At 40.5% G+C, this 25,081-nt stretch overlaps 2 protein-coding genes across 4 annotated transcripts in view; one reads left to right on the top strand and one right to left on the bottom strand.

Annotated features, from left to right (window-relative positions):
* The window catches only part of marchf5 (membrane-associated ring finger (C3HC4) 5), a 30,055-nt gene extending 12,393 nt beyond the window's left edge, over positions 1-17,662 (top strand). Inside the window, exons 3-6 of the mRNA XM_028469454.1 lie at positions 14,645-14,775; positions 14,892-15,075; positions 15,209-15,375; positions 16,736-17,662. Coding sequence (XP_028325255.1) covers positions 14,645-14,775; positions 14,892-15,075; positions 15,209-15,375; positions 16,736-16,852 — 599 coding nt within the window. The 3' untranslated portion in view covers positions 16,853-17,662. The remainder of the gene's footprint in view (positions 1-14,644; positions 14,776-14,891; positions 15,076-15,208; positions 15,376-16,735) is intronic.
* A 703-nt stretch (positions 17,663-18,365) lies between these two features.
* ide (insulin-degrading enzyme) overlaps positions 18,366-25,081 on the bottom strand; it is a 43,863-nt gene continuing 37,147 nt past the window's right edge. For 2 of the 3 annotated variants that reach the window (XM_028469447.1, XM_028469448.1), the window contains exons 19-25: positions 24,557-24,668; positions 22,214-22,381; positions 21,820-22,092; positions 21,555-21,616; positions 19,587-19,659; positions 19,431-19,498; positions 18,863-18,958 (exon numbers count right to left, since the gene is read on the bottom strand). In XM_028469447.1, the coding sequence (XP_028325248.1) occupies positions 18,863-18,958; positions 19,431-19,498; positions 19,587-19,659; positions 21,555-21,616; positions 21,820-22,092; positions 22,214-22,381; positions 24,557-24,668 (852 nt within the window). Of the gene's footprint in view, positions 18,959-19,430; positions 19,499-19,586; positions 19,660-21,554; positions 21,617-21,819; positions 22,093-22,213; positions 22,382-24,556; positions 24,669-25,081 lie in introns of all 3 variants that reach the window. The other variant, XM_028469446.1, reaches the window with a different exon arrangement.

The raw sequence follows: 25,081 nt of genomic DNA, 5'->3' as shown, positions 1-25,081 counted from the left end.
AAACATAGTCCTCCACTTTGAGGTAATTTCATTAGCCACTTTTTGTAACTGCGCCCAATGCTTCAGAGCCATTCAGTTAGTCCTTTCTGAGTGCTTGTTTATTTACTCTGAGGCCAGCATCAGTCCTGTGGTGTTCTGGGTAAATATTCCCTTTCAGCCTGATGAGGAACAGAAGGGAGTTTGCTTGTAGTTCACTTCCATTGCTTGGCTGACTCAGTAGCAGCAGTTTAGAGAAGCAGCTGCCTTAATCACCTCAACACTTCAGGAATGACGTAGACTTTGATTGTTCTCAAAACCTTTGAGGTTTTGACTCTACATTTTGACTCTATGTTGACTCTACACCAGCACAGAGCTGAGAACCTGCTCCTTTTTTCACTTCTGCTCTGCCTTCAACATGCTTTTCTCTAGACAAACTGCAGCCTGTTTAGTCATGGGTTCCAATGTCACTGATAAATGTCAGAGTAGTTTGTGGTGGACACTCATCAGCCACATACAGTTACCACTGCCATTTTAGCCTCGCTTTGCCTCAGAGCGAAGCTGCAATCTGAGATGCTAGGATCACAGAAGACAATGTTAGTCCACAGGAGGCTGGACTCAGTTAGTAAATAGGTTCATGTATATTTATAACCAACACTGGCTATACTGTCAAAGCCTCACTGGGCTGTTTCAGATGAACGTCTTTCAGCTCTCCCTAAGTGCATGTCTCCACTTCAGATTAAATTAAACTAAACGTTTCTGTTGCCCTCCTCTCTTTTTGTGTTTGAGTTAATGCGAAGTAGCTCATTTTTGTCTGTTGATTGGCACTAAAAACAGAGAATTTATTCCTAAAGTCTGTGCATGATCATATTCCAAACCAGATTATTCTGTTTATGGTCATGGAAAATTGAGCCTAACTCGGCCTGCTTAAGGAACAAATATGCCCTTGACCAGAAGCCAGTCTAACACTAAGTAGACGCCCCATTGCTTTTCATTTGGTTAGCATTGTGCCATATACAGTATATAACTTTGTCAATATAGAATAAATAAATTGATCAACCTTCTGCTAATAAGGTAGCACTTGACTGTAACACGAGGAGATTCAGTGAACCTGGGTGAGGCCACGTCTGTCCGGTTGCTAGGTAACCTGATGAATGAAAGCTTGTGCTGAAGGTACATCGGAGCTGATCTATTTACGTGTATGTCTCTGTGAGTTTGATTCATTCAGAATATTTTAGGCTATAAGCCACTGCTTGAAGTTGGAACAAGCACGTTTATGTATTTCTAATCTGCTGTGGTTTATAATGGAAGCACAGCATAAAGCATCTGTTTAGTTACTTTTGGTCTCATCATACCTTGCTTCAGTGTCGTCTTACTGTGCCAAATAATGAGTCCATCTTTGCGCATACTATTGTTGGCTTCTTGCAATGAATAGCCAGTTATAAAAATGTGCTGAAGAGGAAGGGGGTTGTGCCCACACTTAAAGCAGAACTAAGTAGCTTTTTCACCTTAATAAATCCTTCTCGTAGTCCCTGTGAGTGACGGTAATACAAGTGTTTTTGGGGTGATTGGGGGGTCTTTCATCTACCACTGCTGTCGCTGGCCAGAAAACCGCGCTTGCAACTTTCCTGCCTCCAACCCGGTGGCAAGACATACTGCTTTACGGCAGCCCAATACAAACTAATGCTAGATTATGACCAGCCCCGTGGCTGCACCCGGTTGTCTACAAATTAACTTTTCTCAAACTCTCAAAAAAGGCAGAGAAGACCTTTGTCTGAGGAACGGAGCAGCTCCATGCAGTGACAGCTCAGCAGCAAGTTGAGCTATCACACGCACTGTCGTTGTGGCAACAGACACACACTCGCAACCCAGTGCTCCATCAGTCTGTCTGTCTATACATCCATCCATCCATTTGTCAGAGCTGCTTTGTCAGCACATTAACAAACACATCACACACATTTCCACACCCCCTTCCGTATTACTTTAGGGGGAGCGCTAAGCGCAAGTTACTTAGTTCTGCTTTAAGCTGTTGTCCTTCTTTAATGAAGCCAAATACCATAGTGGTTGGCAAGTGGGACTTATGTCAGGCATATTGTTGGAGAACTTCCTCTTCAGTGCGGCTGGTCAGCATGGTCAAAGTGACCCCAGAAAGTAACATGAGGCCTACCCTGCCAGCACCTCAAAATAAAACAGTGGAAATAAAACTTTTAAAACGTTATTCTTTGTTTGTAGCCTAGTACCAAGTTGTGCATGGACCGGTACAGCCTGGTTGTCGGGGACCACTGTGTTAAAGGAATTTGCAAGGTTCACATCCTGGCTTTCATGCATTTTAGCTCTTTGCTAGCCTTAATTTTCCTGAGAATAAATACAAGTCAGTAATAGGTACTTTCCCAAAAACATCATCTGGTGTTGGACTGCAGTGAGGAGGTAGAAACGACTACAGAGGTCCACCACAGATCAGTCTGACAGCTTTAAGAAAGAAGCTGTTTCTCTTCCTGGTGGTCCTGCTTTTGATACTCCGCAGCCGCTGTCCTGAGAGGAGGGGGGTGAAGAGTTTGTGTGCAGGGCTAGTGGGGTCCTTCATGACTTGATTGACATTGACTTTGCCTTCACGTACGTCTTTGGTGACATTTTCTTCCTCAGAATCACCATAATGTGATGACTCACTCTCCTTACAACCTTTTTTTCTTCTATGGCTTGAACTGATAGCCTTCCACACCCATTTCATCAGAGGTACACAAAATTATTTTTTTTGTTTTTTGCTGTTTACCTAGATTTTTTTCTTCTGTTACCCCCAGCCAACAATGGCTCCACCCCATTGTTTCTGCTCTAAGGAATGAAATAGTTCAGACTGATGTTTTAAACATAACTAGTACAGGTACTAGTTATGTTTAAAGGTTCAAATATGTAAGTGAGGATGAGTTCGTGGGATTTAAAATGTTAACTCTCCCTGTAGCAGCTAGTCCCACAAGTTAGGATACATACACGACTAAGAAAAGTCTTTCTCCTTTTATGCCATTAGGCAGTGTCAAACAGAGGTGGTGAATGAGTTCTGTTGTGTCGCTGCATGTGTTTTGTCAAGAGCAGTCGGAGTGAAAGTGGGTCATGGGAGGAGCTGATGGAACAGAGCGAGAGATGAGCTTAGGGCTTTTGTGACATGAGCAGAGGGATGATGTGTTTGCTGACGAGTCTGAGGATGGGCTACTGATTCCCTGTGTGACATGTACACCAGGTGACGCCCACAGAGACTTTAGTTTGTAGCCTGTAGAGTACAGGATGTACCAGCGTTCCAGCTGAGCAGCAGCACATACAAATGAGGGCTGATGAGTTCCATTAAGGGCACAGTGTCAGACTGGGGCCAGGCTGCATTCAAACACTAGCGTGACTGGATGTCTAAATTCACTTAATGTTCAGTTGTTATTTTTAGACTTTAACAAATGGTTATTTTAGATTTTTGTGAAGATTATGGTTGAATCTTGTGTCAAAGCTCATCTGGTTTTGTCTCCTTTATGCTGAGACTGTATTCAGCTCATACTTTATACTGAGCTGAAGGAGATGGTCCTCATCTATTACACTGCAGCATTTAGAGATTCAGAGATTTGACTTTTTTCCTTCTCCCAATGGGCTGCTTTTAAGTTGTTGTAAAACCCACATTTTTGAAGCTTGAATACCTCGTAATAACTTAAGTGTAACTTTACCTTAATCAGGTCACTTGGCAAAAATGCAGAGCTAACATGGATGTAGGGGTGTCCCGATCTGATATCTGTAATCTGATATTGGTACGATATCGAAAGAAAGAAACCCACAAATAAACGAGTATGGGATTATATCGGCCGATACAAGCAGTTCATTCCAGACTCCGCTTCAGCACCTCTAATAAATGGGTCTCTTTTTCCTTATAGCCACTGTTGCTGACACTTAATATCACTTGATCAAACCATTCCACACTACATCTATATATAAAGCAAGGAATCTCTTTGTGTGTGTCTCAAATATCTCTGCGAATCTGGCTCAGATTGACCTGAGACTTTCAACATGGCTGCTGCTTGGTTCAAGGGTGTGCAACGTCTGATTGGTTTGGTCTGCAATGATACCGTTCATAAATTATTTCATAAAATTCTCTTAAATGCAGCTTTGCAGAACAGCTCAATGTTGGCAGGTAGTCATTGTAACTCAGGATGTGTAATTCAAAATTAAATTTGCATTAGGAATGGAGTGTTTACAAGGTCAGTTTAAAAAGGAATTAAAGCTCCCATGTAAACCATTTATGAAAAAGCTACTTAACCTCCCACTTTTCTATAGCAAGACATACTTCGTACAGGCACTGCACTAGTTATGTTAAAAAAAAAAAGAATGCCTTGACATTGTAACTGATTGATATCGACCAATCGGTATCGTATCAGAAATGAAAAAAGTTTTAATGGGACACCCCTACATTGAAGTACCAATAGCTAGGCAAAATTATTTGTATAGTGCATTTTTATACACAAGGCAATCCAATGTGCTTTACATGATTCAAACTGCAGCTTTTTATCAAGTAAACTTTTAAGTGTCTGCATTTGAGTCACATCTCTGTTAGCTTTTCAAAAAAAAAACAAGCCTTAACCAGAGGGGAGCTCAGTATGTGTGCACAACAAACCTGTAAGTGAAAGTAAACAACAAAATACACACAAACAGACTCTGCTGTACAATTGGCTGCCTTTGAAGAGGCGTGTCTTTGTCAATATTGGGTTGATTTTTTTAAATTCATTTTTAAATGAGGGATCTCCAAATATCTGTGAGGATGGCTGAAAGCTACGCTCCTGGTGAATCTGATTTGAAGTTAAAATAAAGTGTTTTAGTTTTATGCTCAGACAATCTTGTGGTAATGACAATTTGTTGTTATTTTTGACATCTTTAAGAGTGTTGGTTTGTGTGAGTAAATGAAGCTCACTGCTCCCTGTGCTGCTTTCTGATCCAATGAACAGGAGATAGATCTGAAACTATATGCTCTCTTGACTTTACTCCCAGCAGCATCTGGTTCACAGCCAAAGCCGAACTAGCATGCTAACCTGGCCAGCAGTGAAACTGCAGAGGGCAACGCCTCCTCTCTGCTTCTTCCTTCCCAGCGTTCGGCCGAAAGTGAGAGCAAACAAGCCAGTGTGAGCAGTGTGTCAGTGTGCATTCCTCTGATCACGGTGTCACAAGTTACACTTCTTCCCTGACCCTTTCTCACATTCATTCCCTTTTATTACTTGGATTACTGAATCTGCTCCCAGCGGCTAAAATGAGCTGCTCGCTTGCTGTCCTTCCTGCCAGCATCCACTAAGTGCAAGCCACTTCCTGATATGGCATATTGCTTAGGCAGTGAGAACATGGAGAAGATTCCAGCACCGTCATCACAATCTGCCATGTTAATGCTTTCAAGCTTCAGGGGTTCGGCCCCATCGGCAAATACTGGAGAAGTTTGAACAAGAAACCAGTGTCAGGGAGCTGGAGCTGCTTCATTAATATCCACTGTCCCAATAGCTTGTTATTTCCATTGTGAGTGAAGTTTTAAAAGTAACAGATGGGTCTCACTGCTTCTGTTTTTTGGTTGTTTCCTGGAACGCAGCAGTGCAGACAAAGACACCTTTATAGAGTTTAGTTTAAAATGGTTTTAGGTTTTACAGAATGAAAGCTCCAAACAGGGCGTAGATTGTACACAACTCATGACAGACGCTCCAGGGTCTGAGGCCTCAGTGCACAAACAGCTTGAAGAGTCCTGTTTTATGTCAGAGCACTGAACTGTAACGGAAAACACAAAGTATCCTGCAGCGCTTTAACATAGCTTACATGTAGGTGATGTATTTATTTAAAAGCAGAAACTGGAGGAAAGTCATTTTGGTTGCCAAGTCAGCATTCCTAGTTTTGAGATCCTCTTTTTTTTTTTTTTTTTTTTTTTACCAAACTTCCTCACTTTTGTTTTTCTTGACCTGAAGTTATTCAACTTCATCTTTTTCCTTTTATTTTAACCTTCTTCGTGTCTTCTATCACTAAGACACTTATCAGCCCATGTAAATGGTTAACTTTACTCACTTTCAACCTGTCTGTAATGATCATTCATTAATTCAGCATTTGTTGATGAATTTAAAATGACTTGGAGTAAATGATCTTTGAATCCTGAGAATTGTTGCTTTATCTCTGGGACTTATTGACCTGCTCGTGCTCTGACCGGTGCCTCCCTCTGCTTTCACCATGGAGGTCAGCCACTCACTCATACAGCTTTTGTTGTTTGATTACAGGATGTTGTGTGTAAAAAGTGAGCTTCCTTTAAGTGAGCCAAACAAGTTATCAGGTTTCTCCTAGTTTCATGTGCTCTAAACAAACTGGAATACAGTAGAAGTGGAAACCAAAAATGCTCCAACCTGAATGTGCTTGTTGAAGTTTTGATTTTTTTTAACCAGTTTAGGCGTTACTGTATAAATGGGAGCATGTCTGATGGCATCCTATTCATAACCTTCTGTGGTTTGTTATTGTCTTGCTGTGTAAAATCCATAGCCCGTGGTTGAGAGCTTTTTGATTTACGGAAGCTGTCCAATCAACCCCGGTCATCTAAAATTAATTTAGGTGATAATGCAGTGATTGTTGTGACTTCAGCTTTCAGCGGCTATAGTTAGTTGATAACCTGCACCGGAATGTGATCACTGATGCCAAAAACTCACTGAAACTAGGTGCAGCTTGAGGTGACTGATGAATGTTTTCTGCTAAGGTAAAATTAAATGACTTAAATGCATATTTTTAGAAGAGATTGGCCCTCATTTATCATCTTTGCGTGAAACTGGTGCAGTTCTGAGAGCACAATTGGTTGTACGACAGGACTAATGTGTGATTCATGCAACCTTTGTATTTGACCAATCCCAGCATACAAATGAACAGGTGTTGATAAGTGCGGCGGCTGAATTTGATCGTCATTAACTTGTTACACCCTCCTGTTTCAGAGGTTGTTTTTCAGAAATGGGGTAATCTAACTAATTACTTTTTACGCCATTATTGTTACTGAACTGTTATCCGAAAGCATCCCCTGCTTCTTACTCAGCTGTAGTGAGGAAGTGGGTTAAAAACAAGGTGACGTCATGTTTCATGGTAGCCAATCAGAGCCAGTGTTTTTACACATGTGCCAGCAAGAGGAGGCGGGTTAAAAACAAGGTGAGCAATTATAATTGGCTAAGGCGACGTGCCAACACACACACACACACACACACACACACACACACACACACACACACACACACACACACACACACACACACACACACACACACACACACACACACACACACACACACACACACACACACACACACACACACACACACACACACACACACACACACAGGAGATTAGATGAATCAGCAGAAATGATGAGCGTGGAGCAGTCCGATGAAAAGTTGTCATTTTTAAGATGGCGATACAAACACTACTTTAAATTAATTGTGGTCAAAGACAAGAAGTGTACATTTTATCCAGGAGACTTTGTCCACATCCGTTATAAACAACTCTAATTTAATGAAGCACCTCACAACGACACACACATCTAAAAAATCTGAATTATTTGACATATAGCAACTTTTTTTTTTTTCTTAACAGTAACGCAAATAGTTACTTTCCTTGGTAATGAGTTACTTTTATTATAGAATAATTCAGTTATCAATCAATCAATCAATCAATCTTTATTTGTATAGCGCCAAATCATAACCAATGGTATCTCAAGGCACTTTACAGTAGAGCAGTCTTAAGGACGGACTCTTCATTTTATGGATACACACATATGCATATATACGTATATACACATACATATGTATCCCACACCCAACATGAATTCATCATGGCGGCAAGGAAAACCTTCTGTTAAGCAGCAGGAACCTTGTGTGGATCCCATTCCTATGATGAACAGCCATCCACGTTATGCTGTGTTGGGTGTGTGCAGAGGAAAGGGTGGAGACAGAGCCGCTGAGTCTCTGTAACGCCACACTGAGGATCCCACGGACCTGCAAGACAAAAGCCAGAAGGAGTACAGGAGCAAACACACAAGGGAAGAAGCAGACATAGAGGGAGTGTTTGAGAGAGGAATGGGACCCTCTCCGGTCCCTCTCTAGCCTAAATGACCTCTCTCTTAACGCCCTCTCCAACCTCTCTCCAACCGAGCATGCCAGACCCCCCCCCCCCGGCAGTCTATGCCTATTGCATCTTAATTATGAGCTATGAGCTGGTTCCTAACTAAAAGCTTTATCAAAGAGGAATGTTTTGAGCCTAACCTTAAAGGTAGAGAGGGTGTCTGCCCCCCGAACCGTGGTTGGTAGATGGTTCCAGAGAAGTGGGGCCTGATAACTGAAAGCTCTTCCTCCTATACTACTTTTAGAGATGAATGGAACAACGAGTAGTCCAGCATTTTGAGAGCGTAGTGTTCTGGGGGGATTGTATGGCACTACAAGCTCCTTGAGATAGACTGGTGCCTGTCCATTTAGGGCTTTATAAGTGAGAAGAAGAATCTTGAATTCTATTCTATATTTTATGGGAAGCCAATGCAGAGAGGCTAATACAGGAGTAATGTGATCTCTTCTCCTAGTTTTAGTCAGTACACGTGCTGCAGCATTTTGAACCAGCTGAAGTGTCTTAAGCGACTTGCTCGGGCAGCCTGCTAAAAGAGAATTACAATAATCCAGTCTAGAGGTAACAAAAGCATGGACTAGTTTTTCGGCGTCGCCCTGAGACAGGATAGATCTGATTTTAGCAATGTTACGGAGATGAAAGAAGGCAGTTCTTGAAGTTTGTTTTATGTGAGAGTTGAAGGATAAGTCCTGATCAAATAGAACCCCAAGGTTTCTAACAGTTGTGCTTTGTGCCAGAGTAATGCCATCTAGGGCAGTTAGGCTAGCATAGGTTTCTCTAAGGTGTCGCGGGCCCAGTACAATGACCTCAGTCTTGTCTGAGTTGAGAAGAAGAAAATTTTGGTCCATCCAGGCCCTAATGTCCTTTAGACAGGCCTCAAGTTTAGATAGCTGATTTGTCTCACCTGACTTCATTGATACATACAGTTGGGTATCATCAGCATAGCAGTGAAAGTTAACAGAGTATTTTCTCATAACATTACCAAGGGGGATCATATAGATACAGAAGAGGACTGGACCTAGCACAGAGCCCTGAGGAACCCCGTAGCTTACTTTAGTGTACACAGAAGACCTATTATTCACATGTACAAACTGGTACCTATCAGATAGGTAGGACTTAAACCAGTTTAGGGCAGTCCCTGTGATTCCAAGTAATTTCTCTAATCTCTCTAGTAGAATATAGTGATCTATAGTGTCAAAAGCTGCACTAAGATCTAATAAAACCAGCACTGAGAGTCGTCCTTCATCTGAAGCCCAGAGTAGATCATTAGTTACTTTAACTAAAGCAGTCTCTGTGCTGTGTTGAGCTCTAAAACCTGACTGGAAGTCCTCGAACAGGCTGTTGTTTTGAAGAAATTCACAGAGCTGAGCTGCCACAACTTTCTCAAGAATCTTTGAAATAAAAGGAAGATTAGATATAGGCCTGTAGTTTGCTAAAGTGCTGGAATCAAGAGTAGGTTTTTTGAGAAGGGGTTTGATTACAGCTACTTTAAAGGACTGTGGCACGTAGCCTATTGATAGGGATATATTTATTGTCTCCAACAAAGATGGGCAGACCAGGGGAACAACTTCTTTAAACAGCTTAGTTGGGATCGGATCTGAAAGGCAGGTCGATGGTTTGGAGGATGAAATAATAGAGTTAAGTTCCTGAAGTCCTATATGTGTGAAACAGTTTAGGTTAGGCCTATTTACATTTAATGGTACAGCAGGCCCAGGTGAAGGCAGGGAGTGGCTAATTTTATCTCTAATCTTGTGAATTTTATCGTTAAAAAATGTCATAAAGTCCTCACAGCTGAGGGCTAGAGGAATCATGGGCTCAATAGAGCTCTGACTTTGTGTTAGCCTGGCTACAGTGCTGAAAAGGTACCTCGGATTATTTTATTTTCTTCAATTAGTGAGGAGTAGTATGTAGATCGACTATGTCGTAAGGCTGTCATGTATTTACTATGGCTTTCTTGCCAAAGTATTCGTGACTCCTCTGTTTTATTGGAGCGCCACATTCTCTCTAATTTACGGGTTGTTTGTTTGAGTGTGTGAGTTTCAGAGCTAAACCACGGAGCTTTCCTCTGACGTTTAATAGTTTTTTCCCTCAATGGGGCAATTGAGTCCAAGGTGGATTTTAGTAGACTAGCAGAGCTATCGACAAGCAGATCCAGTTGAGAGGGGTTATAATTAATATCATAGTTATTTATTGGATGGTGCACTGAGTTTAAGGCAGCAGGAATGGCCTCTTTAAATTTAGCCACAGCACTGTTGGATAGATTTCTACTTGTAACTATTTTATTGCACAGTGCGAGATCCTCTAGGATAATGTTAAAAGATATTAAAAAGTGATCTGATAGCAGAGGATTTTCAGGGTAGACTTTTAGTTCATTAATATCAAGGCCATATGTTAGAACAAGATCAAGAGTATGATTTAAACGATGAGTAGCTTCATTAATAGTTTGAAAAAAGCCAACTGAGTCTATTAGGGACATAAAGGCTGAGCTCAGGCTATCACTATCTTTGTCCACATGGATATTAAAATCTCCTACTATCAGTATTTTATCAGAACTGAGGACTAAGTTTGATATAAACTCAGAGAATTCTGATAGAAATTCAGAATAAGGGCCTGGAGGACGGTAAATTATCACAAATAAGACTGGCTGGCAGGTTTTTGATTCGATATGAGATAAATTTAGAACCAGGCTTTCAAAGGAAGTGTAACTGGCCTTTGGTTTAGGATAGATTAGGAGAGAGGAATGATAAATAGCTGCTACACCACCTCCACGGCCTATGTCTCGTGGCATATGAGTATTTAAATGACTGGGAGGAGTGGCTTCATTTAAACTAACATATTCATCTTGATACAGCCATGTTTCAGTTAAACAGAATAAATCAAAGTTATTTTCTGAGATAAGGTCATTTACTAGTAGAGATTTGGATCTCAGTGATCTAATATTTAATAGAGAACATCTAATGGTTTTATGTTTTGGTGTTTCTAGATTTGAGATTTTAATTTTTTTCAGATTTTTATAATTGATAGCTCTTTTATTTGATTTTATGTTAAAATCATTGTGAAATATGGGTCGGGGGACTGACACCGTCTCCATAAAATAATATTCATCACCATCACAACAGTTGTCATGGCGATGAACACAGCTATCCTGATAGCAATGGGAGGGAAACTGTCCTAAGGCAAGCGCAGAGGGGCGTGGAGGACTCCGCCTCTGTAACATGGTCTCATTCATGAGATGTCATAACAGTGACTGTGCCATGTTTTCTGATAGTAGAGATGCTCCCTCCAAAGTAGGATGGATTCCATCTCTTCCTATCAGGTTCGGTTTTCCCCAGAAGGATCTCCAATTATCAATGAAGCCCACCTCGTTTTCTGGACACCACCTCGATAGCCAGCGGTTAAATGATGACATGCGGCTATACATGTCATCACTGGTCAGATTTGGTAAGGGACCAGAGAAAATTACGGAGTCCGACATTGTTTTAGCATAAGCACAAACTGATTCAATGTTCACTTTGGTTGCTTCCGACTGGCGACGTCGGGAGTCATTAGTGCCGACATGGAGGACTATCCTATCAAACTTACGATTACTCTTTGCCAGCAACTTTAGATTTGATTCTATGTCGCCCGCTCTGGCCCCTGGGATGCACCTCACGATGCCCGCTGACTTCGCTAGCTTCACGTTTCTCACTATGGAGTCGCCAATTATCAGAGTTTGTTCCCCGGTGAGTGTGTTGTCCTCACGGAGGGGGGAGAACCTGTTTGAGACGTTACTAACTCAGCTACCTTTTGGAACAAGTAGTGAGTAACTATAACTAATTACTTTTTTAAAGTACGTTCCCAACACTGCCGCCCACTGAGGTCAAAGATGATAATCGGCATCCTCGCATCTGAAGTAAAGCACAACAAAGATGTGCTTTTGACAGTGTGAAAACTGGACTTAAAGGAGCTCATTGAAACGTTCTGTGGAAGAGAATCAGCTACCGAGCAGGTGACGTCTGCCCCCCTGTGTGCGCTGAGAACAAACCTCACTGCAGAGATCCTGGAGAGACAAACGGAAATATGGCAAGGCAAGGCAAATTTATTTGTATAGCACATTTCATACTCAAGGCAACTCAATGTGCTTTACATGATAAAACATTCAATTGTTTAAAATCAATAAGAACATTTAAAATCATCAGTAAAATCAATTAAAATCAAAAGTAAAATCAAAAGTAAAATCAATTAAAATCATCAGTAAAATCATCATGACATCAACAACATGACTAAAAATCTCTCTCTCAAATATGGCGTTTATATCGATCACAGTTGTCTGCACGCTTGAAGCAATAAATATCACATTAAAACTAATTAACAATCGAAACCCTTAAATTAAATTAAAAAAAAACTCCAAATGACAATGTTGTTACTTGTCTGTGTTTATTATCCAATTTCACCTATACTTCATCACAGTTTTGATTGGTTCTGAATGTGTGTCTGCTCATGCTGAGGTTTGTTTAATAATTATTCACAGTCTGTCAGATTTGGCTGTTCTGTGCCACACATTCACACACTCAGGTTTGCGTACAAGAGGTCAGACCTGACGTGAGATCTGATCGTAGCGTACTCTCTCGTCCAAATTGATAAAAACCGGAGCTTGCGTAATTATGTCGAATGGACGTCATTCGCACAGATCTGAACGTACGAACGGTTGATAAATGAAGGTCATCTTGTCTATCCTAGAAGACTAATGTTAGCCTGAGGCTACAAAACAATAACAGGATCATGTTTTTCAGCCCTTAAAATGAAGCCAAAATGGTCGTAGTTTGCAAGATTTTCCCAGATGTAGAAATCTATTTGTGTATTTTGTTGTAATGTCTGTGGTAATTAATTTAAAGCCTTATTTTTGTATATATTTATTGAATACGTAACTGTATGACATTATGGATTCCTATTGGCTGCCATCAGGCCATACTTTGCATTCATGTCTAGTTGTGTCACTGTAGTGTTTGGTAAACAGTCCAGTCAGCTCCGAACAACTCGTTTTTCAGGTGTTTGTTGCCACTCAGAGCTCTGGATCTGTGAGTCCACAGCTTTACGCAGAGGCCCGTGGCTCCGCCTCCTGCTCTCAGTTATTAATAGGATGTGTATGGACTCTGAGGAAGGAAATCAGGTTGCCTTCCGGTAAATATTGCATGATTTCCCCCGAGCCAGCCTGGAACAGCAAAGATGTTATTTTAATCCCTCTGACATGCTTGTGGAGGTTCAGACCTGTTATTTTTAATCTGGATGCAAACCTGCCCTGAGAAGCCCCTCCCTGTCTGTCAATAATAAAACACAAGGCATGCTCACTGTTTCCAAACACACACTTTATGCTGCTGAATGGAATCCAGGAAGAAGCTTTAGCCTCATGTAGCGCTGCTTCATTTCATGTCTGCTTTCTGATCCTGTCGCCACTTCTTCTGTTTGTTCGGTTAAAATGAGACACTTAGTGGTTGCAGGTGCAATTCCTGCACTTTACCTTTCAGCAATCATTCAGGAGGACGGGCCCTGAAAGCTGATTGGTCCATTTGTTTGATATGATGTCTGTCCTTTGGGAACCTTTGTTTTAAACCACACAAAACTCAGTGGGAGTGTAGTAGAAGGCTTTTATTGTAATTGTGAATTATTAGAATTGTTCCTAATTAAGGATTAACCAAAATGAAAATTATTTGCTGAAACCAAAAATGAGAAAACAGGCTGAAAACTGAAAATCATCAAATGATTAGTACCATTGCATTTATGGTATAACTGACTGAGCTGCTGAAAGAGAGTAAAAATAAATGTTCTCTCATTAACACAAAATGCAAAGTTCTTCTCTTAATGTATTATCCAAGCATGCTTTGTTTGCTCGCGTCTTTACAACATCCTGTTTCAGTGTTTGTGTGTTTTGACTAGAATTTTGGTGCATCGCTACTCTTAATGGCACAAATCTAAATCAAAGGGAATTACAGTATATTTCTCTATAGAGTGCAAAAAATTGATTTAATCAATTTTTTGAATTTGTAGATAAAAACAATTTTTATTTTGCAAATTCGAGTTTTGTTTTTTTTTTTTTTTTTACTTTTTCACGTTCCGTCCTTGTGGGTTACCATAGCGCGATGTGAGCCAGCCCCCTCTTTGTTTACCCTTTGAGTAGCTTATGTGTGTGCTACAGGCATGTTTAATTTATTATTCGCACTATGCAGAGTAACAAGAGTTTATTATCTTTTTAATTGTAATGTTATATGTTATAAAATATGTAGTTATCAGATTTCTTAATCAGAACATTGAAGCTACTGTGAAGTTGCTGTTGCACTTTTGCTTGAACCTGGGTTCAAGCTTGAAATAGTTGAATGACAGAGCCTTATTTACTTTTATTTTGGGATTCTATGCATTTTAACTCTTGAGGACAATCACAGCAATAACGTTGCACTTTTGACAGTATATCTGATGTCTGTAGTCATTTTTAAGGGCATGTCATTCTTAGAGTGCAGGTGGTAGATTGGAAGTGTTTGACAGCTGGTGTTTGCTCCTCCTTCAGGTCCCGTGGTCTACGTGCTGGACTTGGCTGATCGGCTCATCTCCAAAGGTGGTCCATTTGCTGCTGCTGGCATCATGGTGGGCTCTATCTATTGGACCGCTGTCACTTACGGAGCCGTCACCGTCATGCAGGTACGAGCACACACACCTGCATTTGCTAGCTTTAGCCCTGATTAGCTGCTGCTTCACCACAGTTTCATCAAAGCCAGCCAGTTGTTTGTCTGCAGCATGTTTCCCCTCGTGTGCAGGTGGTGGGTCATAAGGAAGGGCTGGACGTGATGGAGAGAGCAGACCCGCTGTTCTTGCTCATCGGGCTGCCCACCATCCCAGTGATGCTGATACTGGGCAAGATGATCCGCTGGGAGGACTATGTGCTGCGTCTGTGGAGGAAATACTCCAACAAGCTGCAGATACTCAACAGCATTTTCCCTGGTCAGCATTTACTCACTCACTCACTGGTTCAGGTGCACATAAAGCTCTCCCACAGGTGATTAGTGGTGATGGGTGACAATGATCAGTATCAGGAGGTTTACCTTGGCTCCTCCTACTTCATGCATCTCTACAGGGATTGGCTGCCCTGTCCCTAGGATCCCGGCTGAGGCCAGCCCATTGGCTGATCACGTGTCTGCCACTAGGATCCTGTGTGGTGCTCTGGTGTTTCCCACCATCGCCACCATCGTAGGGAAGTTGATGTTCAGCAGCGTTAACTCCAACCTACAGAGGACCATCCTGGTGAGGGACACATGCAGCACAACTTCTGTTCATAATCTGTGTGTCACTCAGCACACAGAGGTTACTTCTGATTGGCTCATTTACAGATACAAAATACTGTGAGTCAGATAGCAAAATAATCATATTTTCTGCCTTGTCTCACTGTTATTTTTTTTTTTAGAAGGAAACCAGTTTTCAGATGTTATAGTTTTCAATAAAGCAAAAAAAAAAAAATAGCTTCAAAGTCACTGAGAGATATTTTATTTTAGAAAAAGCCAGTTTTCTCAGCTTTTTGCTCTATTCAACGGCTGATTACGGAAGAACGAAACAAGCTACAAACTTCTTTTTTTAATGAAAATAGAGACTTTATTCTTTCAGAATCTGGTGTCAGATTTCAGATTGTCATCGTAGAAAATATTCTATGGGTTTTTAAAAATCAGTCAAAATGCTTTAAAACTGCTGGCACTGAATAGGTTAAGGAGTCTTCTTCGTTCAGCTTGAAGCCATGTGTAAATCTGGTGAGATCTGCTGCACAAACCTGTGTTTTTAAAGTCCCAATTCTTGCTTCCTGGTAAGTGCAACACCAAAATGTTCCTGGTCTTCTTAGGAGAAAAAAACCCATAATCTCCAAACCCAGCACCAGAACGTCAGGTTAAAATACTGTTTCACCAAAAAGATTCATTGGACCAGAAATACATAGGAGTTATTATGTAAATGCTGATTGGATTAATCTAAAATGTTGCTGTTATGTGTAATTGAAGGTTAAAAGTTATTCAGTTACTGTATGTGATTGGTTGAATTCACTTTAAAGGCTTTGCTCAATGGCCCACACCAGATTCTGCTTCTTTACTCATTAGGCCAGGGTTTTTCAACCTTGGGGTCATGACCTCATGTGGGGTCACCTGGGGAAAAATTGGGGTGCCTGAAATATCTAGTAATAAAAAATAAGAAAAGATTGATTACATTTATATTTTTACATTACTTTTTTTTAAATTTTTATTACGCTTGAATAATTATTGTATATTCTATACTTTCACTTTCTCAAATATAAATCTAGTTAAAATAAAATGCAGTATAAGAATATGTGAGCTGATGGTTATTGTTACTTTGCACACTACTCCTTCCTATTCTATAACAAACATGTTAAAAAATGTGTTTTTGGGGTAAAAAATTCTCTGGGATCGGCAGAAATGTGATATATAAATGAGGTCACTGCGTCATGCTAGTAGCACCATAAGTTCAAGACATTCCAACACCTGTTGTTTTATCAGCTGCTGCAGTTTTCCGGTTTGCTTAAAGATGCTTTTCTTGTTTTTTTGGTAAATATTTGCTCTTTTAAACCTTGTTTCAAACACTAGTGTGTGGTTTGTTCTCCTCACAGGGAGGCATTGCATTCGTGGCCATCAAAGGAGCGTTTAAGGTCTACTTCAAACAGCAGCAGTACCTGAGGCAGGCGCACCGCAGAATCCTCAACTTCCCTGAGCAGGAGGATGCTTAAGGACACACACACACACACACACACACACCAAGGACCCAGTCATTAATAACACAGTGTCTTTTCTGTTTTACACACACACACACACACACACCCTGAGGTGTAACGGCTGAGCTTCATCTACCACCATCTGATCCAACCGTGTGTTCTAAAGCTACAGTTTACTACGTTTTATAGGATTAGCAGTAAAATGATTGTTTTATGAAGCCTGTGGACGGCAGGAAAGAATACATACGTGGAATGTAATAAAGAGAGACATTAAAGTGTGTTTGTGTATCACACACCTTTCAGACAGGCTGGTTTTCACTCTTCATTTGTGTTTTCTCTTAGCCGTATTACTTCTGATGTTTATTTGACCATTGTGAACCTTCAGCCAATCACAGCACCTCAGGTTCAGGACGTGGATGTTCTGATTGGACTTCTTTTGCCTGTGAATTTCAGAAGTGATGGTTTTATTCTGCAGAGTGATGAAAAAGTGGCTTATTTAGGAGAGAAGTAGCTTTTTTTTTTTCAACCGTGATATTCCAACAACTGATAGTTGAAGTGGAGACGTCAGCTCAAAGTTTATATTCACTGAGCAGCATTCTGTGTTTACTGAGCTTCTAAATGTAAATGCTGGGATATTTATCATATTCAGCTCTCACTGTGTCTCTACTTTGCCAAACAGAACACATTGTTCTCACAGTGGAGTGAATAAATGTATTTTTCCAGGCTTGTGTGAAAACTGCTAAAGAAAAGCAACACATTGAGTTCAATCCTTTTATTTAGAAACACAATAAAAATCAACACGCCCCAGCTGCGTTTCTAAGCCAACCAACTGACCAATCACAATCTGTTCTGCTGCATAATACATTTAATATATATATAATAAAAGTTCTCTGAATGTAAACTGCTCACTACAAACAGTGCATGTGTTAAATGTGAGGAAGCAGAACTTTATTTCCTGCTGGTTTTTGGAGCTTATACAGACACAGGAAACCTAAAGGTTACAGCTGGATGAAGTGATTGTAATGAGAAAATGTTCTAAGGGGCGGAGTTACTCAGTCAAAAAAAAAAACATTTTAGCATCAAGTTGCTGCTGTGATTAAATCAAGAGGACTAGACTGTTTCTGGTATTGAATGAAAAAGTTAGTAAGTCTAATGTGTACATTTAAAGGATTTATAAAATAAGTTAGGATCATGTTTCACCAGTATTAGCTTATTGGTGTGTGTGGCAACAGAAACCACACATTTCTCCAGTAGAAATGTTATGCACCATGTGACCAACACCATTCATTAATGGAGCATCACAGCAGTGTTAAAAACCAGGTTCAGTTTTATTAAATAATGACATTAACATTTTGAAATCCAACCAATTGAATGACTGAGAACTCATGAGGACAAAGACGTTGGGACAAACACTTTTGAAGCACCAGAGAGAACAGGTCACATGACCTCCAACACATCAGATTATTCACTGCTTCGCGTTCCATGGTTTAAAGAAAATTTTTTTTTTCAAATATCAATACCACACTGATAAAAGTATTCTTTTTTTATTTCAATCACTAATAAAAATTACAACCTAAAAACAAACTTGTGAGGCCGTTTAAACCCCTGAGTGTAAAAATGCAGCAAATACTAAAACCATGTCTTTGTTGGGTTTAAAAACTGCTCTGAGCACTCCTGGATTATGAACAGAATTATAAGGCTTTAAAGAGTCAAATGTGGAGCGCCTTTACCAAAATAACATCTTCATGAAGCTACGTGTTAACTACACTTCCTCTGTCACATGTTGAACTGAAATCCAGAATTTCCCACAGTGATGGGATGAGACGTTCCTCCCTGTAAATGAGCACTACTTCCTGTGTGTCAGCTAATCCATTGGTTTCTACACTTCCTCCAGGAGGCGTCGGCCTGCTACCGTGTGCACGTTTTCGTCACATGCACCTGCGCAAACACACAAACTCATGCAGGCTCCGGGGGCGGGGTTATAGGAGGGAGGTGTGTGGGGATTGGACAGGATTCCTTCTGAGGTCACAGCTTTGCTGCCATGAAGTTGATGTGAGGCTTTACCAAAGGGAACAGAGGGAGGCTCCGTTTAAACTCCGTCATATCCTGAACCAGCATGGGCTGCAGAGACAGAGATAAACTTTAACTATTAACACCACTGGAGGCTGAAGGGAACTTTGAACTTTCTGTAAAAACTACATTAAAGGTCAAACTCAAATCTCCACCAGTGAATCTTTTATTATTTTTTTTACACTTTTCTATTGAAATACGTTAAGATGAAATTTAGAAACATTTCTGAATTTAAGTCCAGAGTGGATGAAGAAAAAACTGGACAAAGTGAGGATGCAGAAGCTAAACCCCTCGGAATCACTATAATACAGCAAACTGTATTAATAATGACAAACTTCAGGGGCGCTGTGACCACTTTTCCAATAGGTTTGAATAGGAACATTTAGATTTATTTTGCCAATTAATCAACCGTTAAAAGGAAAATCTATTCTATGAAAATAATAGTGAGAATGCCCACTAATAACCATTTTAGAGTACTTAATAGTGACCTTAACGGATTAATAACAAACTGAGTGAGTGTTACCTGTGGCAGGGACGGAGCAGGAGCCAGATTAACATCATTCTGAGCAGGAAACTCTCCCACTATTGGACCTGACACACACACACACACACACAATGTACCTCAGCATGACGGTGACTCCAGTCTGTAATGTGTGTGTGTTTATGCACAGGTACTTACAGGACTCCATCTCTCTGGACAGCACGTGCACAGACACCTTGTGTCTCTTTGAGGCGTTGATAGCCAGACGATCCTACAAAGACAAAAACCATGTGTAAACGTTTTGTTTTTCAGCTCATCCATCCGTGCACTAAACTGTGACCAATGATTTCTAACATAAAAGCGCATATTGTTGTAAGTAATGATACGGCACTAAAAGGCTGGCATCAGTATCGTTAAGTACTAACTATTAACATGTGGATGTCATTTACAGCATCTTCTCCAAATGCAGCGTCTTGTGTTTTCCTCTCTCGACTCACTGCTGTCCTGACTCCTGGTCACAGAAACGTGTGTTATGTATTCAGTGCATGACAGGGCGAGATAACGCTATTGACCCAAAGCTTTTATCATGTTGCAAAAAAACAAATGATCGTCCCTAAACATGATAGAAAATGTTGAGGATTTTGGGGACCTGATTTTCAGAAAAAAAAACCAGCCACATGTGCAGGATCGGCCAATAGAATGCGACTGGGTATCGGGACAAAAAAAATTAAAAAGGGTATGGGAACAACACTACTGGTAGTTTTAAGGTCTTCTGACATTCTCCTGTAACGACTCATCAGAAGGTAACGACTCATTCTACAGTCAATCTACAGATACGGCAGGAAAAATATTGAACACTGACTGCACCTCATTGAAGATCATAATGTTACTTATGTATTCCAATGATAATAAAAATATCTCCCATTCCCAAACATTTGCTAAAAGCTCATCATCACCTTCATGGCTCAGCTGGTGATCATCACCATGGTAATGATCACCATGGTAATGATCTGCTGCTTCTCTGCTAGCTGTGATGTTGCTCACTGTTTATAAATGACTATCCATTGATGCAACATCAGCTGAAAAAGCCCAGGTTGAAACAATAATCCCAGAATAAACAGAGTAAGTGACTCTTTTGATGCATTAGCTTTGATTGTTGTGCTGGGGTCAAGTTACTGCTGAGAGTTTCAGCAGACAGTGAAGCACGGCAGTGGCAGCATCATGCTTTAGAGAGATTGGGATTAAACCCATAAAGATTTAACATTGGAACATGTGCAGTCTGAATGTTTTAGTGCCACCTAGTGGTGAGACGGCAAACATCAGATCAATATTTGAAATGGTACTAAAGTAGGTTTAACATAATAAAGAATCAGACTGATGTATGTACAAATGACTCAATCTGATAACGTATCAGTTATTTACTGTCTGCAAGAATAGTTAGTAGCTTTTCACTTAGTAAGGCAAGTAAAAAAACATCTTACAAAGTGTTAAAAGTATAATCCCTGTTAGGAGATAATCGTCAGTAATGGTGAGGGTTTTTCAGAGGAAGTTTGTAACCTTGTGGGTCACAAACGGCCAACTGTTATGCTTTCTTGGAGCACAAGAAATCAAAATGACTGATAACATCACACTAGTCACAAATAGCATTAATGGAAGCCTTAGTAACAATTCACGTCGACACAAAGCCATTGAATCATTGCTCATTTAACTGTCAATCAGACTGTCCCAAATGTTTCTAGGATTTTATTTCATTGTTTTACATCCTTTGTGTTCTCTCAACACGTTTTTAGTTCTACCACACTGAAAGAAAAGTGAAGTACATTTTAAATTGAGTTTAAAACTCATTAGGCTACATTTTTCCCCTTTCACGAGCATAAAAAAAATAAATATATATATACTGTATATAGCTCTATATTTGTTTTTTATTTGATTGTTATGAAAACTATTACAGCAAATAATATTACTGAATAATATTCATATTTATAACATGGTAATTGTTTTTTGTTAAACTGAAAGTGGACTATATAAATCTAACGGTGAAATCAATTACATAAACCACTAGCATGTTCATAATTTCTAGTCTTTATAACCTTATGTCTGTCAGGTAACACACCCACAGGATATATACACACACACACACTCACACTCACTGTCGGAACTACTTACTCTGTAGAATTGCATGACGTTCTCTTTAGTCAGAGTCTTCAGGTAGGACACTTCAATGTTATCTGCACACAACATCACAGAAGCACAGAACAAACAGTCACCACAGCTTTAAACGTTATCTTACGGCTGAGTAAGACAGAGCTGCAGCTACACTGTAGTTTAATTTGATCAAAAAGGTCACAATATTTAACATTAACCTTATTTGTTACAGGATCATCACACCTACAGGTGAAACATTTCAGGAATGAGCAAAAACAAAACCCACCTCTGTCGAAGTTATACTGCTGAGATATGATCTCGCCCCAGTATTTTGCACACTCAGCAGAAAGCTTCTTGGGTTTGTCCAGGCGGCGAATGGCGAGGGCCTGGATGTGTTTCTGGAACGCTTCGTCGCTCATTTCCTCCACAGCTTTCTCCATGGTGCACAGGAAGGCCTCCACGCGGCTCTCCAGGTAATGTGGAGCCTTCTCTGATTGGATGATGAAGCGCAGGCCCTGCACACCATTGGCCCGCCGGGGCCCGCTGAACACGATGTAGCCTGTGGGTGATGGAGAACCAAACATGTGAGAGCAGCAGACGCTTTAGTATTTCTCAGGTTTTGGAGTTTTTTAGATGTTGTTTGAAGGGGAGAAAGGAAAAGAAGGTGTGATGGTGCTCACCCAGCTGCTCTTTGGTTCTTAACGTGTTGAAGCACGGCTCGGAGATGATCTGACAGAAGAGCTCCAGCAGCATGTTGTCATGAGTGGTCTGCATGTCTGTCTGGTAATAGATCTCAATGCCACAGTTGTTGTGCACCTCATTCCTCTGCTGGTAAACGTACCAACCACCTGGAACACCAAATACATCACATCACACCCTCAGGGACTGAAGACTAAGCACTCAGGGTGTAACAACTCATTCATTAGATCCATTTATATTCCTATGATCCAACTACATCAATCTGTGCTCGGCAAGTTGGCCTTCTATATGACAATCAATCTAAAATATTTTTTTAATCAATCGGTTGTATCGATACAAGGACATAACGCATTGGATTTAAGCACAGCAGACTTTATATGGATGTGTTTTTTAAAGTGCAAAGACACTTTAGAGCATAAAAACAACAATGACAAAGAAAAGAAGTGAGTGGGTGGGTGGTTTAAACATTAAAAGAGTGAAACAGGTGAGTTTTGAGAAATGATTTGAAGGATGGGAGGTCGGTGCAGTTGTGGATGTGGCTTGGGAGGGAATTCCATAGGGTGGGAGCAGCTACAGAGAACCTGTCACCCCAGGTGCTGTGCCTTTATAAGTGAGAAGGAGGAGTTTGAATTCGATGCGCTGAGGAACGGGGAGCCAATGGAGGTTTTAGAGGACAGGGGTGATGTGGTCACGGGAGCGGGTGTGGGTGAGGAGGCGGGCAGCTGTGTTTTGGATGAATTGGAGTTTAATTAGGAGTGTGGAGGTTGTACCAAAGAAGATGCTATTGCAGTAGTCAAGGCGGGATGTGATAAAGGCGTGAATTTTCAGCGGCGGGGAACGAAAGTGAAGGATGAAGACGAGAAATGTTTTTGAGGTGGAAAAAAAAGCAGTTTTCATGATTTGTTTGATGTATTGGTCGAAGGAAAGGTTATCAAAAATGACACCAAGGTTACGGCACTGAGAGGCGGGACACAGGGTAGAGTCATCAATGGTGAGGTGAAAGTCAGAGGGTGAGGGAGTTTGGACCAATGAGGAGTATGTCTGATTTGTTACTGTTTAAGATCAGGAAGTTTTCTTGGAGCCATGTTTTCATATCAGAGAGACAGTTTGAAAGTGTGGAGTGGGTTTCATGGGTGATAGACTTGGTGGAGATGTATAATTTTATGTATAAAAAACAAGCAGAAGAGTCAGGTAAACCTTAATACATTTTCAATAAAAATACAAATGAGTATTGAAAATCACAGCAGAAATGTTAACATCCTGTTCATTTAATCATAAAAAGTGTTGGTTGGATTTTATTCAAATAAAATGTGAATACATACGCAGTTAAATTATAATGTCCATAAATTATTATTTTGGCTAAAAAGTTACTGAATGGTTTTAGATCCAATCGTTTTAAATGAACCAATATCGTCCTTGAATCAACAACAAATCGTGATTCAAATCGTTGCTAAAACCCATCGTTAGAACCATAATAAGCGCAGACTCAGACAATGCTGAGTCGAGGATGTGACACTTCTTCCACAAAGATCATGTGTGAGCAGATTTAGTTTCAGCTCCAAAATCCACACATTCAAGCACATGGATGAACTCGCAGCAGCCCAGTAAAATACAACCTTATATAATATATTAGTGCTGATGTAATCTGGACTTTTAATGCTTCACAAATTTAATGAGACATTAATAAATAATAAATGTTCACTAAACAGTGAGTAAGCACTAATGTGATGCACCCTTTGTATCTCCAACATCAGCTAACGCATACATAAAGTATTTAACATTCATTTTTAGTTTTCTGAGCCACTAATCACATGCTTATTATCATCATATAACCACGCTGTGGTATGAAGGCTGGAGTTTACCATGTCCTCCTCATGCACTAATATTCTACATCAGAACTCTGAGTCTGGGAAGTCCATCAGTGTCTCCAGGTGGATCCTGCACAGCTCGTACTTTCCTCTCAACATCCCCTAACGTTGGAAACTTTAGGGGATGTTGCTCATTGTTCAGTTTTAAATACTTCCTTTCCATTTCTACGCTTAGTCTTTTTTTCCACGAGAAGGCTGACTGGAGGATTTAGCTCAACTTAAAAAAAAAGAAAAAAAAGAAGGACTTAGTTTACCATAGTAACGGGTACTTAATTGGTCCGTGTGTGTGTGTGAGCGAGAGAGAGAGAGAGAGAGAGAGAGAGAGAGAGAGAGAGAGAGAGAGAGAGAGAGAGAGAGAGAGAGAGAGAGAGAGAGAGAGAGAGAGAGAGAGAGAGAGAGAGAGAGAGAGAGAGAGAGAGAGAGAGAGAGAGAGAGAGTGAGTTTTCTGAAACCTACCGTCTGGAACTTGAACCTCTCTGTAGCGAATCAACTGACTGGGGAGGAGGGGCTTAGTGTGAGCATGCTCAATGAGCGTGTCCTCCACCATCTGCATCATACCAAGAGCCGACTGGAGACAGAACAGAGAGGAACAAAGTCTCAGCCCACTATTTTATTACATGATAACTATTAGACCCACCAATAGAAAACCTTCAGCTGGTCAATGTGCCTTTAATACAGAGCCGTTAAATTAAACAAAGTCCTTAAAATAGTTTCTTGGGCTTTGTGAATATTTTCATTTTGACACAGTTCAAAACTTATAAACTAAAAACACAAACTGAAAACATTAAATATTATAACCAGCGTTTGGAATAAGGGCGTTTGTTTTTCAGTAACGGGGAAATCTAACTAATTACTTTTTACGCCGTTAACGTTACTGAAGGTTAAATGTGGTGCGTTACATGCATTGATTGAATAAACTTTTATCCGAAAGCATCCCCTGCTTCTTACTCAGCTGTAGTGAGGAGGTGGGTTAAAAACAAG

This window comes from Gouania willdenowi, chromosome 15, assembly GCF_900634775.1.
Source record: "Gouania willdenowi chromosome 15, fGouWil2.1, whole genome shotgun sequence".
Classification (NCBI taxonomy): domain Eukaryota; kingdom Metazoa; phylum Chordata; class Actinopteri; order Blenniiformes; family Gobiesocidae; genus Gouania; species Gouania willdenowi.
This window is presented reverse-complemented; position numbering and strand designations above follow the sequence as displayed.